General features: G+C 41.9%; 1 protein-coding gene across 2 annotated transcripts in view; it reads right to left on the bottom strand.

Annotated features, from left to right (window-relative positions):
- Positions 1-20,953, bottom strand: part of MYH10 (myosin heavy chain 10) — a 144,134-nt gene that overhangs the window by 58,577 nt on the left and 64,604 nt on the right. For both annotated transcript variants that reach the window (XM_037028367.1, XM_037028366.1), the window contains 7 exons: positions 13,836-13,899; positions 12,023-12,121; positions 9,930-10,073; positions 9,587-9,682; positions 4,641-4,759; positions 3,873-4,025; positions 156-329 (listed from right to left, as the gene is read on the bottom strand). In XM_037028367.1, the coding sequence (XP_036884262.1) occupies positions 156-329; positions 3,873-4,025; positions 4,641-4,759; positions 9,587-9,682; positions 9,930-10,073; positions 12,023-12,121; positions 13,836-13,899 (849 nt within the window). The remainder of the gene's footprint in view (positions 1-155; positions 330-3,872; positions 4,026-4,640; positions 4,760-9,586; positions 9,683-9,929; positions 10,074-12,022; positions 12,122-13,835; positions 13,900-20,953) is intronic.

The following is a 20,953-nucleotide window of genomic DNA, read 5'->3' as shown; positions in this document are numbered from 1 at the left end:
GGTATTTTATCAAAGTATCATCTTCCTGGGAAATTTAGATTAGAAAATCAGTGCTGATTAGAAGAAGGGTAATTTGTCTCAGATTATGCCAAGAAAACACTCAAGGCCCTGCCTGCAGAGCAACCGGAAGCCAAATAACAAGTAAATACTCTTACGGGTCTCTCTATCAGGTCAATGCACGGCTGCAGATCGAGGCCAAAATCAATGAAGTTCCACTCGATGCCTTCACGCTGGTACTCCTCCTGCTCCAGGATGAACATGGTGTGGTTGAACAGCTGCTGCAGCTTCTCATTGGTGTAGTTGATACAAAGTTGTTCAAAGGAGTTCAGCTACAATGTTGAAAGAATGATTTTCCAAACATGGGGAGGGGAAGGAAAAACCGGAATAGTCACCTAGTTATCAAAAAACTCATTAGAAGTTAATTAGGTATCATCTACATTACTGCTTCTATCTAATGACAGTGACTGAACTGAGGGGGGGGTCTCTCTCAATCTCCCCATCACACACACCCAAGTGTTTGACCTTTGCCAGTGTCAAAAGTGACAGCGCATTGCTTTTATGAAGTGAACTTGAGCATCTTTTCTTAAGTTACAGACATTTCTGTTTCCTTCTCTGTGAACTCTGCCCATTTTTCTATTGTGCTGTAAATAGGATGAATGGACAATGGATGAATCGGTAGGTACAATATTCTTAAAACAATCACCTTCTACATTTGAAGTACTTAAACTGTTTTCCTGCCTGCACACTACTCACACAATAGCATGTGCCCATAAATAACCTTTTTCATTATGAAGAGTGATCTTCAATCAGGGCAGGCGTAATCAGTCTCCGAGGAACAACTTATAGTCTGAAAAGGCATTCCGGTCTTCCACCCCCGCAGAGGTGTTACACTCACTATTTTGGAATGAGGTCATGCTAGCAAGGCAGGGGTGGTGTTTGCTCGCTCAAACTCAGTATTTCTAGTGAAGCACAGAAATATTTGCAGACTGCCAATTGTGCTTATTCATGTTTATGTGAATGGTTTTGCTCTGCCTTTTCTCTCTGTCTAGCCTGCTACGTGTGGTAGTATTTTTTTAAAATAAATTTCTATTTTCTTCCATATTTAAGCTACCAATTAAAATAATCAGTTTTTAAATTGGTGATGCGTGGTATAAAATTAAAACCGTACGCAGAGACTTCCGCCAAGATGGAGGCATAGGTGGAAACACTGTGCCTTCTCCCACAACCAAGTTTGAATACAACAAAGGTTTAGTAAACAAAGACACAGCCAAAGAACAGAAAACTGAACTATACGGAGTCCAACAACAACAAACCGTTCAACCGGGACGGGTAATAGGGGCGGAGCCAGCAGTGGAGCAGGGTCCGGCAGGAAAGATCCCCCGACCCAGGCACGCAGGCAGCCCGGACACAGTCAGGGTGCAGGGCAGACTGACTGCAGTCGCACATTCACGCACAGTGAGACGGACCGCACAGGCCCCAGCAGGCGAACCCAGTGGCAGAGGGCTGATGGCGGTGGCACATTCACGTGCAGTGGGACGAAACGCGTGGGCCCCGGTGACAGTGGAAGCTGCGGGAGGTGGCAGACGAGACCGCCATTGCTCCTCATTGACCCCGCCCCCACATACATCGTCACAACCCAGCAACTGAGTTGCCCTGCTCTGGTGAACACCTAGGGCTCCGATCCTGATAGTAACAGGCAGGAACAGTCCAAGAAGAACTCAAGAAGAACTCAAAGTCCCAGAGCCGATAACTCTTAGTGACCGAGAAATTGCCAGCCTCTCAGAAGCACAATTCAAAACACTGTTTATCAGGATGCTCACAGAACTGGTTGATTATAGTCAGAAATTAGAGGAACATATGAAGGCTAAACTAATTGAAATGAAGGGAGATGCCCGGGAAACCAATAGTGATGGAAAGGAAACTGGGACTCAAATCAATGGAATGGACCAGAAGGCAGAACGAAAAATCCAACCAGAAAGGAATGAAGAAATGAGAATTCAAAAAAATGAGGAGAGGCTTAGGAACCTCCAGGACATCTTTAAACGTTCCAACATCCGGATTATAGGGGTACCAGAAGGGGGAAAGAAACAGCCACGAGTGGAAAACTTATTTGAACAAATAATAAAGGAGAACTTCCCCAGTCTGGCAAAGGAAACAGACTTCCAGGAAATCCAGGACGCTCAGAGAGTCCCAAAGAAGTTGGACCCAAGAAGGAACACACCAAGGCACATCATAATTACATTAGCCAAGACCAAAATGAAGGAGAGAATCCTAGAAGCAGCAAGAGATAAGGGGACAATCACCTATAAAGGAGTACCCATCAGACTGTCAGCAGATTTCTCAAAAGAGACCTTACAGGCAACAAGGGGCTGGAAAGAAGTATTCCAAGTCATGAAATCCAAAGACCTACAGCCAAGATTGCTTTATCCAGCAAAACTTTCATTTAGGATGGAAGGACAGATAAAGTGCATCTCAGACAAGGTCAAGTTCAAGGAGTTCATCATCACCAAGCCCTTATTATATGAAATGCTAAAGGGACTTATATAAGAAAAAGAAGATGAAAAATGTTAATAGTGAAAGGACAGCAAACTCACGGTTATTGACAACCACACCTAAAACAAAAGCAAACCAAGAGGACAGCTAGATCAGGAGTGGAACCACAGAAATGAAGAACACATGGAGGGTTAGCAACAGGGGAGTGGGAGGAGGAGAAGGGGGGAGAAGGCACAGAAAATAGCATAGATGGTAGGTAGAAAATAGATAGGGGGGAGGGCGAGAATAGTGGGGGAAATATAGAATCTAAAGAACTTGAGACACGTGGTCATAAACTAAGCGGGGGAGAATGGTGGGGGAGGGAGTGTGCAGGTGGAGGGGAATGAAGGGGGAATAGAACAACTGTAATGGTATAATCAATAAAATATATTAAGAAAAAGAAAAAAAATAAAGCCATTTCTTATTGTGGCAGCTGCCATTTCAGAGAAAACTGCTTATACCAGTAACACTCCTGATTTCTAAAAAGAGACTTAGAAAAGCAATTCTGTGCCCAACAGTCAAACTGGCACAGTGACCCCAGGGAGTACTTAGTTTATTGTCCGTGCCTCATGTACACATACAGTCAGCCAGCCTACTAAAGGAGGGGTAGAGATAGATTTATGAGACCAGAATTTTATCAACTTTTCTTTGCAGGTATATGACTATTGTATAAGCCTTTGATGGATTGATGGTGAGTAAATGTTTGGAAAAATCTAGTCAGATCAATAATAAAATACACTGAAACCCATCATCGCATCCTATGGTTTTATCTTTAAAACAGAGGTCACCATCTCACCTCACGTCTCCATCTCACCAGCCCACTCCTGACTCCTGAGCCAGCGCCATCCCCGGGCCCCAGTCTGCTACCATGAATGGCCAATGGCCTCAATGTTCTCCGTGCTTCTGCTTTTGCCCCATACCGCACTACAGTCCCCTTCGGTCAGCTACAGTTAGTCACACCGGCTTTCTAGCAACCTCTAACATTTGACAGATTTTCTCCCAGACAGGACTGCTGCCTAGAAAACCGCAGAGGCTGGGGCGTCTCCTCCTCGAAGCACGCTTCATGTCCCCACTGGAGAGATGCCTCCCATGACTCAGCTGTCCAAGGTGGGTCCCCCCAATTTTCCTGTCACAGCACCCCCTCCACTTCATTATTTACAGTTCTGAGAATTTAATGATTATTTCTCATTCACTGTTTGACTCTGAATGACCGGGACTACACCTGCTTATCCACCGTTACATCCCCAGTGCCTGCCCAGCGCAGTGAGTGTACACATGAGACTTAATTAATAGCTGTTGAAAGAATAAGCTGAAGGAAGAGCAGGAGGGAAGAGACATACCTCAAAAATTTCAAATCCAGCAATATCCAGGATTCCAATGAAAGATGCTCCCTGGCGTTTGGTCCTATCCAGAGCTTTATTGATACGGTGAACAAGCCAGCGAAAGAGCCGCTCATAGGTAGCTTTTGCCAAGGCTTCTACTGCAAAATCTGCCTATAATTACACAACACCAACCTTTTATTCTGAAATGATCTCAACAAAGCATTAATGGCTGTTATATGGAGCTTAATGTTCTACAGCACTCAAAAAATTGAAATAGCATTTAAGTGCTTAATCATAGTTCAATTTTACACATCAACAAAGGGTATCAGTACAATTAAATGTAAACTAGAGATTATGAACTTAGAGGAAGGGTGAAGATGCCCACGGAAAACAAACCCCTCCTCATGCCCCTGGGGCTCTGTGCAGCCTATCTGCTTGGAGTCTTGAAGGAGCCTGTCAGGAAATGGGTGAACTGGCCCCCGGACGCTTGAGGCTGCGCCGCCCATGCAGGGACAAGGGGCAGGATCCTCCCTGCTGGGTGGGCTCCAGAAGTAGACAGCTTTGTCCCCCTGGAAAATCTATCTACCTGGGGAAAACTCAAGGTGGTATCTCACATTTCCTTTAATAAAAAAAAGTCGGCTTTAAAATTTTCTAAAAAACCAAAACTATGCAAGAAAAAAAATTCCATTAGTACCAAGAAACGTCCACATCACACAGAGTTAACTGATTTAGTTTGTTACATGCCAATCATTCAAACAAATGCATAATAATTAATGATAAGCATACCTGTTCTTTGGTCTGGGCCTTCTGCACATAGTCCCGGCCGACCTTGATCCGGGGAGTAAGGATAGCCCGGGTGAACTCCATCACGTTCATCCCAAGAAGATGGCAGAGCTTCTGTGCAGCTGGAGTATAAAAAAGTCTCCTGAATACTAGACTCCTAATTATTATCTAGTCACGGTCACTTGAAAAACCTTTAATAATCAACACAACATTATTTAATTTAATAAAATTTAATGATTATTAATTTATATCAAGAAATAAACTAAATGAAAGTTTTAGGCCTGATGAAAAAACACCTCATTCTTTCAGATGAATAACATTCATCTTTGGCTGTGAGAGATGGTTAGCCAACAATTACTTATTATTATGGCTAATAATGCAGGTCACTAAGTCTTAGAACCCATAGGTAACACACAGAATGAGAGAAATGGTATTGATTCCAGTTGAAATCATCATGTTACTAAGATAACTGGGTATGCTCACATAATGATCCTAATAACATTTTGTAGGCAAAAATCTAAAAGCTTTAGAAAAAGTAATTATTTGAATACATGGCTATCCATGAAGCTCTCAGCACATAGCTGCGACTTCCGTTATTGTCGATTCTCATCAGCGTTAGGGCACCTGCCTCACCAGAAGTTCACTGTCTAATATGCCCAAGGTCCAACGAGTGTACACACTATTACAATTACTTTTGAATTAAGTGTTAAAATAACAATAAAATTCTCAAGGGTAAGCATACTTTGCATTATATTTATTACAAGCGTAACCTACCCAAGTTATTTCAAAGCCCTAGTCCAGGCTAGCTGTTGGCACCCGACCAGGCTCCCTGTCTGGGCTGGGCAGGGCAGGCTGGGCCTCAGCGAACGCTTCCTCTGCTTTGGGACTCTTCTCTCGGGCTCTCACCGACTGCTCTGCCTGAGCCGTGAGGTCTTGGCTCCTTTTAGTTAGTGTATGAATGCATGGGTATATGTACTGGACAGGAAGTTAAAAAGTATGAAGACGTACCAAAGGGAAATTGCCCACACACCTTTGCTTTGCATCATGATAAATGCCATTTTAACAGTTAACAAATATACTTCACGGTGTGGTTATATCTTGGTTTACTTCATTCTATTGGATATTTTAAGGTAGCTCCTTCTTTGTCATTAAAATGCTGAGGCGTGTATCTTTCGGCACAATGTACGTTCTGTCTACCCCTTATTCCCTCTTACTGAGACTGACTACTTCAAAGAGTCAAGCTTAGGGGAAAAAGTCCCAGAAGTAAAATAAAACACAATAATTAAAGCCTAGGAAACAGAAAACTTACTAGTCATCTGGGCCATGGCAAGCACACTTGGACTTTATGATGTTATCATAAAGAAATGCGACTAAATGTTTAAACAGATAGCGGAACTTATTCATCTCATGGAGAGCTGGCACCTTGGGGGCTGAAAAGTACTGCTCAAGGAAGAATATATCAGCAACAAATGAGACGGATTCTGACGGACAGGCGGAACAGGGCAGAAAGGGTGGAGGAAGGGAACACAGTGGAAGAGACGGCGGTTGGGGGAAACAAAGTCAAAGAGAACTACACGGTTTTCTGCAGCTCTGACTTTTAGAATTATTTATATGTTGCATATACTAAAAAATAAGCAAACAAAGGATGGTAGTGGGGGGTGCAAAATGCAATATGAACAAATAAATGAAGCTACCTACAATACAAATGAAAACATGTGAAGTCAGTAGGGAAGAGTGAAACGGTATTTTGACTACACACTCTAACACTAAAGAACCGTACACAGACACTGCACATTAGCAGATTAGCACGTTGGTTTTTCAGAGGGTTAGAGGCTAGTGATTATGAAGCTATTTTATGGGTATTCTAGGATCGAACAAAAGTAAACAAATTGTAGAGAAGCCAGATTTCTTGGTGTCAGAGAATGGGGTTGCAAATAAAGTGCAGAAGATGGCTAGAATAAACCTTGTAGTGTTGGATCAAAACTGGAGGTATCAGTGTAAGTCTGTGGTCTTTAATATGCATACACACAAAAATGAAAAGAGGATTGTGAGACTCTGTGAGTGTCCTCTGAGAGGAGCCAGAAACAAACGAGAGAGACCCTTGCACCACCAGCACCCAGACCCTGGAAGTAAAACACCATTCTTCAGTGTGAGGAAACAGGAGAGAAGAGGCCAATGCCAGGGCCAGGGTCGGAAAAATGCAAAATGAGCCTGGAACGTTTTGTGGTGCCATAAAGTAAGAAACTGCTTTTTAAAAAAGTGACAGAGTTGTGTCAAAATAACCTAAGAGCTAACCTGAAGAGGTTCTAACTTCTAATGACCAAATCTAGGACAAGGTAAAGTAAATAACTATAAAATGAATTTCAAACCCATAGAATTGTTTAAATTAGAGTCCATGGGTTTATACTAATATAAATAATTAAATAAATAAAAAAGTGAAAGCTCTTCCTTACAGCAGAATTCCAGGGAATAAATATAAAAGAATGATGTAAATGGAAAGTTATCACTTCACATATACCACAAGCAATACTGTTTTGGGTAAGAATCATAAATGGATGCTCTAAGTCAGGGGTGTCAAACCCATTTTCACCAGGGGCCACATCAGCCTTGAGGTTGCCTTCAAAGGGCCGAATACAATTTTAGGACTGTGTAAGTGTAACTACTCCTTAACTAGGGGCAGGGAGCTTGGCGCTGGCGGGTAGAAACTAGGTGCCGGGCAGAATAAAACAAGGTGGAGGGCTGGATTCAGCCCTCAGGTTTGTTTGACCCTTGCTCTAACTAGTAGGTCAAAAAGTGTCTCCCTCCCTCCTCTCCCAGATGCTTAGTACACAGGGGAAACAGTAATCTGATAGGGCAGAGACCTAGTAGACTCTACCTTAGCCAAGCGATGACGTTAACGCCCCCAAAATGCGGCAAACTGACACAGCCTCCTGATACAATGTATCAAGAAGGACACAGCATCACTTCTGTGATATTCTTATCAAGTGCATAACCTGAATTTAATGAGGAAGAAACATCAGACAAACCCAAAAGCAGGAACACTTTCCAAACTATTGATAACTAGCCAACATTCTTCAAAAGTGTCAAAGACACAAGAGACAAAGACTGGGCAAAAATCAGTCAGAACTCAGTAGCCGCAGCTCTCGTCTCCTCCTGTCCACCAATTCCTAATGCACCCCAGTGCTTCGGCAGAGCCTCCAGCACCACGTTCTGTCCTGCACATACCCTCTTCCCTCATTTATGACATCAGATTGGCCGTTTCACAGGCATGTAGCCTAGTGGAAATGCTTCAGGAGTGGATAGTATGTTTGCACTGAAACATATTGTGGGAGAATAGAACAACAAACCATCTAACTACAAACATAAAATCTCATCATTGTCCCTTTTCAGGGTCCTCCCCACACACAGCTGGCAGACAGGTACCTTATGAAAGATTCCATCCACCTGGTTAACACTGTGTGACCCACCTTGGAAATCCCCAGAGGCTCTTCCTCATCCAACTCATGGGCCCACCCAAGCTACTTTTCATGTGAATGGCTGCTCTTGGCTCATGTTTCACAACTTCCTAAACCCTCTCAAACAAGCAGCAGCTGGCCTCCATGTTGAGAACTGCAGGCCCAGAACTAGCTGCCTAGATTCACAGCTTGGCTACACCTGGAAATCTCTAAGCCCAGCATAAGTAGCAGCCATCTCAGATTGCTTTATAACTCAGATAGGGCAGCCCCGGGCAAAATTCAGGTGGCAGCTGATCTCAGCTTGCACCACCCAGGAAACCCCCGGGCCAGCGCACCCAGTGGACAGCTACAGACCACATCAGAGCACCACCACCCTGCCCCTGCACAGCTGATCCTCCACAGAGGGTGGAGGTTGGTGGACAGTGGTCACAACCAATCCTTACAGCTGACTGTCCTGGGTAAACCCCTCCCATTGATGTGCCAACAGCAAACAAGGCTCAACTACAAGAAGAGGGCGTACTCAGCCCACTTGAAGGGTGCACCTCAAGGAACCAGCCTGGGTGACAGGGGAGGCTGTGCCACTGGACCCTACAGGACACCTACTACTTTAGGTCACACTACCAAGACATGGAGTCAAAGCAGCTCTATTACACAGGGAGGCTGCGAAAATGAAGTGACAAAGAAACATGGCCCAAATGAAAGAACAGATCAAAACTCCAGAAAAAGAGCTAAACTAAATAGAGATAAACAATCTATCAGATGCAGAGTTCAAAACACTGGTTATAAGGATGCCCAAGGAACTTAGTGAGGACCTCAGAAGCACAAAAAAGATCCAGTCAGAAACAAAGGATACACTAACTAAAATAATGAAAAATTTATAGGGAAACAACAGTGGAGTGGATAAAGCTGAGAATCAAATCAATGATTTGGAACATAAAGAAAATAAAAAGCAACCATTCAGAACAACAGAAAAAAAGAGAATCCAAAAAACAAAGATAGTGTAAGCAGCCTATGAGACAACATTAAGCAATCCAACATTCACACCATAGGTGTACCAGGAGAAAAGAAAGAGCAACAAGAAATTGGAAGTCTATTTGAAAAAATTATGAAGAAAAACTTCCCTGATTGGTGAAGGAAATAGACATGCAAGTCCAGGAAACAGAGTCCCAAACAGGATGCACACAAAGAGGCCCACGCAGACACAGCATAATTAAAATGTAAATGTTAAAGGTAAAGAGATGGAAGGGTAGGGAGGGGAGAATGGGTGAGAAGCAAGGGTATTAAGAAGTACAAATAGGCAGTTACAGGGGAAACGGAGCAGCCAAAGAACTCACGGCGTGTCTCATGGACATGACCAAAGCTGGGGGCACTGGCTCAGGAAGTGGGGGGTGGTGGGTAGAGGGGATTAAGGGGGAAAGATCAGGACAACTGTAACAGCACAATCAATAAAATATAACAAAAAAAGAAATACAAGATCATCAGTCATCAGTTTACCTGTATTTTCTGGCATGGAAGCTTGATCAGTGTTTCGTTCCTTTTTGAAAGAAATATTTCCAAACTGAAGGACTGAAGATACTACTTTAAGCATTGCTTTATTAAAAAGGAAAAAAAAACTAATAAAAATATTGCATCAACATACAGTAGAGACACATTCTAATTTATTCTGACTAAAAATTAGCTGTACAAAACTTCTCAGTGAGATATGTCTCAGGATTTCATAAAATTACGGGCAGTTCTCAGTTACACAATCCTTTTCTAGTTTAGGTTATTTCCCCCCAATCTAGGTCTTACTTAAATGAGTAAATGAGTATCAGAATCTTAGAGAAAACCCACATACACAGAATCTCTTCATGAGAGAAGCCCATTATATGCATTGCTTCCATTGTCTCCTGAAAGTTGTCTTTGTCTTGCTGTCCCGGAATGGGAATATAACCATTGGAGAGAAATCTGTAGTTATTAAATCCTTCAAGAAGCAAATCGGCTAAAAGAAAATAGAATGGAATACAATTAAGTAAATACCCAATAGCCGACTGAAGCCCGCCCCCACGCAGGCGCACTGGCAGCCCAGGAGAACAGGGGCTCACCACCCCGCCCCCACCCCACACACTTTCTACCGCCATGCTTTCTCTTTTTTCAGGTATTCACGGTAAATAAACACACACAGTTTTCCATCATCTGTGTCAGGATCAGAATAATGTAAACTGCAAACATCTCAACTAGAGTTTGGGGGACAGTGGCTCATACAATACTATATTTGAAATCAGATAGTGGCAAAGGATGTAGCTTTTCCACAAAACCAAAACCTTATTGTTTTCAGATTTAAATATGTATTTTACAAAGCTTTTAAACCCATATTCCTTATTCTTATTTTAGCTAGCTTATTTTAGTTAATAGCAAACAATACAGGATCAACACGAAGATCAGGTGGGTGTAAGACAAGGACGCGGACACAGAAGGGATGAGCCAGGCATGCCCGGCCAAAGCCCTGAAACCTTCTCTCCCAGCCAGTCAGCGGCAAATCTGCTTTTGCGTGATGTGCAACATACGACTTGTATAATACTATGACAGAATATTATAACGATGCCCCCACTGCCTACTTGTACTTTAGGGACCACAGGTTAGAGAGAACTTAATCTTTTGATAAACATGTTCCTTGAGAGCAGAAGGATGTTTCTTGGGAGGGATCAAAATAGACAGGGCTATTTATCCCTATAATGGATGTTATCCCCTGCTCCCAGCTTTCTTTGTAATGCTCGCCTACAGATAATTTCTGATCATCCTGGCCCTTAATGCTTACCAACATCACATTTTATTAACTTCAACTGTGTACTGCTTGCTTTCTTTTTCTATATCTTTAACACTTTGATTTTATTTTTTGATCATTACTATTGCAGAGTTAACTCGCCATCTGGAAGCCTGAGGGTTTTCTTCTCTTCAGCATCACATGCTATAACATAATTTTAGGATTGTACAAATGTAACTACTCCTTAACTGTTAAGGAGTTGAAATTACATTCAACCCTTTGAAGGCAACCATGAGGCTGACATGGTCCCTGGTGAAAATGAGTTTGACACCCTTGTGCTATATATATAATCTTGAATTATTATCTATCTATGTGTTGCTTATTTTTTTCCTTGCAGGTCTTCTAATCAACTTCTGGGTTCAATGCTTTCACAGCAAAAGCATTTCAATGAGAAAGCCTACACCTCTGGTGGGAAAGGCAGAGCGTGCATGCATCTATTTGTGAGTTAGAGAATGTGTATAATAGTCACACAAAAGCATTGAATTTGAGACTCAAGAAAAACTGGAAAGTTGTGCATCTTCTCTTCTCTCTCAAATACCCAGAAAATTTCTGATTCAGAAGAGAATTCTACATTTTACCCTGCTCAGGCCCAAGCTTCTAGTTCTTGTGATTCAGGACAAAAAACCCAACAACAACAACAACAACAACCAACAAAAAAATCCCACAAAAACAACAACAACAAAAAAAAAAAAAAAAAGAAAGAGGAAAAGGAAAACCCACCATAGGCTCTTCCTACTACTGGTAGAAGCATAACATATATTTAATGGTTAATCTGGTAATACAAATGTTTATTCAACTTAATTTTCTTAAGTAAATTTATTTTTTCTTATATTTATATAAATGTTGACACAGAAACTTTATGAAAATGCATCATTTGTCTTCTCATTTAAAATGTTTTAAAAAGAAGCAAAAGGACAAGAAATAACATAACAGCACCCACATGCCTGCCACTTAAAAGTATTTCCCCTCGGCACTGAAACTCAATTTCATTTGCATGTTCACAATGTGACCAGCTAGAATACTGAGAGACATTTACTTCCCCAAATGTTTCCCTCTCAAAAAAAAAAAAATAACATTAACAAAGATATTTAAATGAATGCAAAATAGTAAAAAACGTTGTAACGTACACTTCAGGTGTTCTCCTGCTCCGGATAATAGCTGGTAAAAGATATGAAAAGTACGCTCATCCTTTGCTTGACGAACAGCACGAGATTTTTCCAGAAGGTCTGAGCAAAGATGGTTAAGGGTTAAATGGAAAAGGTGGTGCTCTTTCTGTGTCTAATTTGTAAAGCATTTTCTCTCTCTGATATATATCAACTACCCTGCAAGAAACTTTGTAAGCAGAGAAAATACACACAGTTATGTTTCTCACTCCTGGACTAACAGGGAGTGTAAAGCTCAGAGTGCTTCCTGCACCCACTCAGCCCCACGCTGCTCCTGACCTGCATTATATTCAAAGAACACAGCACCATACAAGGGACTGTAAGAATCTATAAAATATGATGTTGAGTTGTTTAAGACAGGAAAAGCCTTACAATATCAGAATTATCACAATTTTACAAGTAAGGAAACCAAGACACAAAGACATTACTTAAAATAGCAAAGGTAGTCAGTGGAAGAGCTAGGAATCAAAACTTGAACTCCAAAATGTACGTGCTTCTCCACTGGGCTACCCATGAGAGCCCCCCTTCATCAAAAGCTTCACAGAGGTGGTGCCAGCCACTTACCACCCATCACTTCATGCACATTTTCTACATGATGCCTCCAGAGACCCATGACTGGAAGACCTATTGGCCTTCCTTCCACATACACCCTAGAGACCCGCTACTGCCAGGACTTGGAGCCTGCTGCTGCCCACTCTGGCCGGGCCTCCACCGTGCAAGTGCCCAGCCCCAGTCAGCTCCTTCATTCGGAGTACGCACACCTGCTTGTGTATTTGAAGCACACGCCGGAGATCTGTTTGGGGTTTTGGTCAACCCTGCCTTGCTGCTCCTGGGCTGTCACTGGGTCTCCACAATCACACTGGGCTCCCCCCCCCCGCCGTTTCACTGCTTGGGAAGATGACAGCCACTTCTGGGGCCACCAACTGATGTAATTCTGTTTGTGCCCCATGGCCTAAAATTTAAATCACACTACACCAAGCACATCCTCCACATTTGGTAGAAAGCACACTCGGATGAATGATGCCACAGCAAACCAACGAGAAGAAACTCTAGCGCCATTCCCATCATTTTCAAGTGTTTGTGTTTTCTGGCTGAGTGTATTTAGAAACACGAAACACAGTTCTGAATTCACAAGAAAATGTCGATCTATCCTTTAATTGAGGGACAGGAACAACGTACTGCTATCACTGGAGGTCACTCTAACAAGCACCAGGACCTGTCATCTGCAGCCTTCCTAACCGGTGCAGTACCAATCCAGAATCATTTCTATTTTACTATCTCTTTGCTCAAATTAATTCTATGTAGACCTATCATTTCTTAGGACTAGGCTATGTATTTATTTTTTCCCTTTAGTTTTATTTTGCTTAACACTAACTGAAATTGCTTTAACTCTGTACTTTTATTGTATAAGGCTTGTTTCAATGGGCGCGTGCCCACCCCACGAATATCAGAGACAGATGGTAAACACTAAGCGGACACAACAGTAACCGAAGAGTAGTCGCCCCATATAATGATCGCCAGGTAACCCTCGCCTCAGCAGGGCTCTTCACCTCCCCAGCCATGTCATAGGCTACAACCTGGTGTTATAAACAAACAACAAGTGAACATCACTTTGGACTTAATATTCAGTAGTTGGAAGTATTTGACCAAGTCGCAATCTCTCTGGGCTGGAGCCTAACATCTTGATCATGGGAGTGATATCACAAAGGGCTGCTCTGTGGCCACAGGAGGATGAGACGACTCTTTAGTTTGGATTATACCGTCTGAAAAAGGATACATGTTTCAATGTTGGCCCCAACGATATAGCCAGTTACATCAAAGTTGATCCGAATAAATTTGCCCTGAAAATAAATTACAAAGAGGAAACTGAAAATAAGTAAGGACACAGAGGATCTGAATACTATCATAAAATAATAAGCCCAACAAAGTAATGGTGCCCTGCAAAGTATCCATGAGTTGGTTTTAAAAATGGACCTTAACTATCGCCTCAAATAAAAAAGAAAAAAGAAAAAGCCTCAATAAATTCCAAAACAGTAGCAGTAGGCCAGGCAACCTTCCTGGACTATAACATAATAAAAATGAAACTCTAATAATGAAGAACTTTAAAAAAATTGATGTCAGCCTTCAGAACTGGGAGAAAATTGAAACTATATTAGATATCCATTGCTTAAGCCACCCCTCCAAAAAAGTAAATTTTGTCTTTGTTCTTCAAAAGACCCTAAAAAGAATAGATAAAAAATAATTAGGCCTTATAAATACTTGGAACGCCTCAAAAAAGAAACTCAGAAACTAAAATCAGGTCTTGATGTTATACTATGCATTAAAATTCTTTACAAATTTTACACAGCTGTATTATCTATACACTACTTCATCAAGTTAAGAGTAAATTGCTATTTTAAGAGACAGTAGTCAAAAGACAATGTTATTACTTAAAGTTGCAAGGAATACATTGCCAACGTAACTATTTAAGGAAAAACTTTCTCAAACTCATTTTAACACGGCAGAAAAGTTAATCAAAATCATATGGCGTCACATAATTCTCACCAAAGAAAATAAAGAATTCATTACATAGAGATACAGACTTTCCAATTTCAACATGTCTAACTTTTGATTATGTATATATCAACATGCTGTTTAAGCTTTCTATTTCTTATAGTATTTCCTATTCATTTTTCCTGATCACCTAAATTAGACGTTCAAATTCATTAAACAAGATAATCTTGAGAAATAAGACAAAGTTATTACACTGATAACTTTAAACTCTAACAAATTTAAAATATAAAACTGAACATTACCCTATTTTATATTTAGTGAATTTATTCTTTTCCTTACTTCCAGGGAAATTATAAAATAGGAAAGAAAGTCAAAGGAGAAGTGGAAGAAACAAAGGTTTTTGGCTTTTTGAACAGGTAACCTAAAAAGAAATTGTCTCAAAATAATTTATACATGTGGTCAGTAACTTGGATAAAAGAAGTCACCAACATCTGATTTCATCATCAGTACCCCAGTCAAATCTGCTTGCTCCCTTTCTTCTCGTAGCTGACTGGTGCCCACCATTGTTCTAGCCGACATGGGGAGCGCAGAGAGGTAGCTTTTGGCTAAATGAGAATGGTCAGGCAGAGAGTAACAAAAACGGGACAGAATGAGGGCAGAAATGGGACAGTGGAAGCCTGCCTTGTGGGGAGGAGGGAGAGTGGATTAGGGTAGCCCTCCAACTCTCCGCTGCCCTCCCCCGGCTTCTTCTATACAGACCCCAAAGAAATGAGTGTCTCACAAAACAGCATATTTAGTAACTAATAAGTCCCAGTTATAAGCCAAAACTTCTAAAATTGATTCTCTTTTGAAAACATTTTAACAAAACAAAAACCTTACAAAGTTGAAAATCATCAACTCTCTATGCTAAGTGACTCTCACATTCAGTTACATTATGAGATCTATCCAAGCCATTTGATAACATGACGAAGTGAAATTTCAGGACTAAAAAGAAATGGTTTACTGAATATCCCCAAACAGTCCAGGAAGTTGATGACCCCGACAAAGTAGGCAAGAAGCAGGCCGTGGAATACAAAATCACTTCCTCCTTGGAAGGGTTGAAATACATTTTTTAAGTTAAAAAGCCTTTTCTTCACAGTGATAAGTATTCTTTCAGAATTAATATTTTTACTAAAATACAGATCTAGACTAAAATGGAAAACAGAGTTTTTCTTTCAAGTGGGTCTGCTAATCTTTTACACAGTATGTAAACAAACTGGTGGTAAAAGTGCCCCCTCTCCGTATAGGATTTCCACAGGTTAGATTACGGTACTCAGAATATTTGACCAGAATTTCAGCTATAAAAACAAAAAGAAAAAAGCCAAAAACATGACAAGTACATTATGCGTGAATTACAGAGCACGCATTTGATGTCACACACGCGTTGAGTGCCAATCCAAGAACCACCGAGGCTACACACCCCCTGCCGGAGCTCTGGGCAGTAACAACTAGAATCCGCTCCTGTACGTAAAACAGAAATCAAAAACTTCACTTAAAAGTTGCAATTGGACAACCTGGATATATTGACATATTGTCAAGAAAATAAGACTTCCGGCCAAGATGGAGGCATAGATAGACACACTGTGTCTCCTCACACAACCAAAATAAGGACAACAGTAATTTAGAAACAAAATAACAACCAGAACTACAGTTCCATTGAACTGTATGGAAGTCCAACAACTAAGGAGTTAAAGTAGACACATTCATCCAGACAAGTAAGGAGGGGCAGCGTTGGGAGGTGGGGCGTAAAGGGGTCTCCACAAAAAAAAAAAAGAAAAAGAAAGAAAGAAAGAAAGAAAGAAAGCAACGGTGTTGGTGGATCCCGTGTGGAAAAAACAGCAGCGGTGGGCAGACACAGCCAGGCTATGGATTGTGGAGGGGCACAGCGTACAAGGCAGCTGGAGGGCCTGGCAGTCCCACATTCGCGCAGATAAACCAGGTGAAACTGAGGAGCGAGACAGACCATACAACCCAGGGCCCTAGTGTGGGGAAATAAAGCATCAAAACACTGATTAAAAACACCTGTGGGGGTTGAGGTTCTGGGAGAGACTCCCAGCCTCACAGGACAGTTTGTTGGAGAGACCCACAGGAGCCTAGAACGTACACAGGCCCACCCACCTAGGAATCAGCACCAGAAGGGCCCAGTTTGCTTGGGGGAAGCGGCAGAAGGGACTGAAATCCAGCAAAGACTCGAGCAAGCGCCATTGTTCACTCTCAGACACCTCCCCCGCATTCAGCATCACAACCCAGTGCTTGGGTTGCCCTGCCCAGGCGAACACCTAAGGCTCTGCCCCTTATACCTAACAGGTGCATCAAGACAAAAAGAAATGGCCCAAACGAAAGAACAGATTGGAACTCCAGAAAAAATACAACTAAGCAACAAAGAGATGGCCAACCTATCAGATGCACAGTTCAAAGCACTGGTGATCAGGATGCTCGCAGAATTGGTTGAATTTGGTCCCAAATTAGATGAAAAAAAATGAACACTACGCTAAGTGAAATAAAGGAAAATGTATAGGGAACCAATAGTGATGGAAAGAAACTGGGACTCAAATCAATGGAGTGAACCAGAAGGAAGAAAGAAACAACCAAACAGAAAAGAATGGAGGAACAAGAATTTTTAAAAAATGAGGAGAGGCTTAGGAACCTCCAGGACATCTTTAAATGTTCCAACATCCGAATTATAGGGGTACCAGAAGGAGAAGAGAAAGAGCAACAAGTGGAAAAGTTATCTGAACAAATAAAAGAAGAACTCCCCCAATCTGGCAAAGGAAATAGACTTCCAGGAAATCCAGGAAGCTCAGAGAGTCCCAAAGAAGGTGGACCCAAGGAGGGACACACCAAGGCACATCATAATTATATTACCCAAGATAAAAATGAGGGAGAGAATCCTAGAAGCAGCAAGAGATAAGGAGACAGTTACCTACAATGGAGTTCCCATCAGACTGTCAGCTGATTTCTCAAAAGAGACCTTGCAGGCAAGAAGGGGCTGGAAAGAAGTATTCCAAGTCATGAAAGGCAAGGACCTACATCCAACATGGCTCTATCCAGCCAAGCTTTCATTTAGAATGGAAGGGCAGATAAAGTACTTCTCAGATAAGGTCAAGTTAAAGGAGTTCATCATCACCAGGTCCTTATTATATGAAATGTTAAAGGGACTTATCTAAGAAAAAGAAGATAAAAAACATGTACAGTAAAATGACAGCAAACTCACAATTATTAACAACCACATCTAAAACAAAATCCAAAACAAACTAAGGAAACACCTAGAACAGGAACAGAACCACAGAAATGGAGATCACATGGAAGGTTATCAACAGGGGAATGGGAGGGGGAGAGAGGGGGGAAAAGGTACAGAGAATAAGTAGCATAGATGGTAGTAGAAAAGACATGGGGAGGGCAAGAGTAGTATGGGAAATGTAGAAGCTAAAGAACTTAGAAGTATGACACATGGACGTGAATGTGGGTGGGAGAGGGTGTGTAGGGTGGAGGGGAGTGAAGGGGGGAAAATGGGAGAACTGTAACGGTATAATCAATAAAATATATTTTAAAAAAGAAAATAATAAGAAAATTATGTTATTTTAAAATTTTATTCCTTTTGAATCCACATTAGTTTTCTAGACCTTTTTGTCTGGGTGGTTAAAATGTATCTGTAGTAATTAAACCTAGTTTGTCAGCAATTTACAACAAAGTAATGCAGGTTTGTTTCACACTTTGAAAATGTTTTTCTCCTTCCTAACTTGGTATTTAAAGTTGTTATAAAATAAAATCTGTAATTTACTTTTTAAAAATCCTCACCTGAGTGCATTTTTCATTGCTTTTAGAGAGAGATGAAGGGAGAGAAAGAGAAACATGGATGTGAGAGAGAAACATTGATTGGGTGTCTTCCATTTGCACCCAGAACACGGAGAGTACACACCCAGGTTCGGAATTGAACCTGCAACCCTTCGGCCACAGGACTATGCTCCAACCAACTGAGCCACACTGGCCAGGGCTGCAATTTACTTTAAAACACGTCAGCATAGTGTGCTATGTATGTGTGCTAGTTATCCACTAAAAACCTTCACTGCCTAGAGGCAGCTCTTCACTGTAAATGGGAAAACCCATTCTAGGAGTAATTAGCTAGAATTTAACCTAAAGACCAGATGACTATTTTATATGCTTCTGCTATCCTAATCTCCAAACTACCCCAGAAGCTTTGGTAATTAGTAAAATGGGTTTTGTGTGAACTAAGTAGCTTTGTTACTTAGTATCATGGATATTAAAAATTCCTGGGGTAAAATGAGTGGCATTAAGAGACATGGACTGATTAGAAATACACAGCTCATCCCCCACCCCACTCTGGTGTGAACAAGGTATTGAAGACTCTAGAAGGCCCTGAGTCTGTAGTGTTGGAAGGCTGTCTAGGGCTCCACTCAAATGGCTGGTCTTGGCTCATGTTTCACAACATCCTAAATCCTTTCAAGCAAGCAGTGGCCAGTCTCAGGGAGGCCCCAGCCCCTGGACCTCTTGCTAAGTGGCCCCAGGCTCTGCACTAGCAGCAGCCAGCCTGGATTCACAGCTTGGCTTCACTTGGGGATCTCCAAGTGAAGGGCATAGGTAGCAGCCACCTCAGGTTGCTTAACAGCTCAGGCAGGGTGGCCCTGGGCAGAGCACAGGTTGGGGCTGACTTTGGTACAGTACAGGAAAAGGAGTAGCCAAAGAACTTACATACATGACCCATGGACATGAACAATGGTGTGGGGATTGCCTTGGCGGGGGGGTAGTGGTGGTGGTGGTGCTGGGTGGAGGAGGGCAAAAGGGAAAAAATGGGGATAGCTCTAATAGCCTAATCAATAAAATACAATTTTAAAAAGGGAAAAAACAGCTATGTGCAGCCACCGATTTGGAGGATGCTGGTTGCCTGGTACAGACCACACCTGTAAGATTTTATTTATTTATTTTTAGAGGGGAAAGGAAGGAGAGAGAGAGAAACATCAATGTATGGTTGCCTCTGGTGTGTCCCCTGCCAGGAACTGGCCTGCAACCCAGGCATGTGCCCTGACTGGGAATCGAACTGCGATCATGTGGTTCTCAGGCCCGCGCTCAATCCACTGAGCTACACCAGCCAGGGCTCACAAAACTTTTTAAAATGTCTACTTGCTAAATGAAGTATGTGAGGGTGCAGAATTTTCACTTGCTTTCATTGTAATCTGGTAGCCAAGTGGTAGGCAGTATACCTACCTACAGCCTCGATCTAGCTGTAACTATTGGAAGCTAATTACTAAAGGTACATAAATGTGGGAATAGCCAAAGTGGCTTGCGTAAGTCTGGAAAAAAAGATTTGCACAAATACAGAAAGTGATTCCTACTAAAACTTTCTGAAGAAAGATACATCTGCTGATACAATCTTTTTGAAATTGAAATCCCTGTTTTTAAAGTTTCATTACAAGAGATTCATTTTACGTAAGATCCCCTCCATCTGGACTGCATTTCACTTCTCCATAAGCTGAGAACTGGAGTAACTGTGAACGATTATTTTCATAAGGGTAATGCTCTCCTAAAGAATCCCCCTTAATACAAACCGTATGTTAGTATCTTGGAAATAAAGATATTCTTCAGGAAATTACTTGTCTATTTCAGATCAAAGAAATGGAAACAAATGGGTACTAAAGCTTACCCAGTTTACAGTTTCAAATATTTTTCACTGCAAGGCTGTGGTTTGTACACACTGACTACATGGAATTCCACTGTAAACCAGCTCACTTTTCTGATATCTCATTACTCTTCCAGTATGAGGTCTAACACCAGTCCCAACCCAAGGCCTGACTTGTCCACAGAGCCACCGCCTCTGCCACATCCTCCAAACACATCTGACACATCTTCTGCCAATCCTCCGAACACGGGGCATGCACACACAACATGCTCCCTGAGCTCAGCTCTACCGTACGGCATGCCATTGAAAGTAGATTAAAGGTAAAATCTAAATGAAGGTGAGCTCTATGAGACTAGAGACTGGTTTTCGCCCCCTGACATATTCCCAGGGCCTGGAAGAGTGTCCAGCACTTAGCAGGCAACCGCCTTTCAACTAAAGGGATCCCACAACTGCTATGTACTCACGTGTGAGAGGCACAGACAGAAACTAAGGATCCAGAAAACAAGGCAGACAGCTCCCTACCATCAGAGATCTCACATTCTCACAGGAAAGCCAGACATAAGCAGAGAAATTAACTACAGATTATGATTAGGGCTATGAGAGAAGTCAATAAGACACTGTGATAGAGAACAGAGGAAATTCCTCAGCTAGGGTTTTAGACTAACTAGGTTCTTGAGAGAGGGAGAAGGAGAAATGTGGACAGATCTGAAATACATGCTGGAAGTGTA

The sequence above is a fragment of the Sturnira hondurensis genome, unplaced genomic scaffold, assembly GCF_014824575.4.
Source record: "Sturnira hondurensis isolate 20B ecotype Veracruz unplaced genomic scaffold, ASM1482457v3 Scaffold0019835, whole genome shotgun sequence".
Classification (NCBI taxonomy): Eukaryota; Metazoa; Chordata; class Mammalia; order Chiroptera; family Phyllostomidae; genus Sturnira; species Sturnira hondurensis.
Note: the sequence above shows the minus strand (reverse complement) of the source record. Positions and strands in the feature narration are given on the sequence as shown.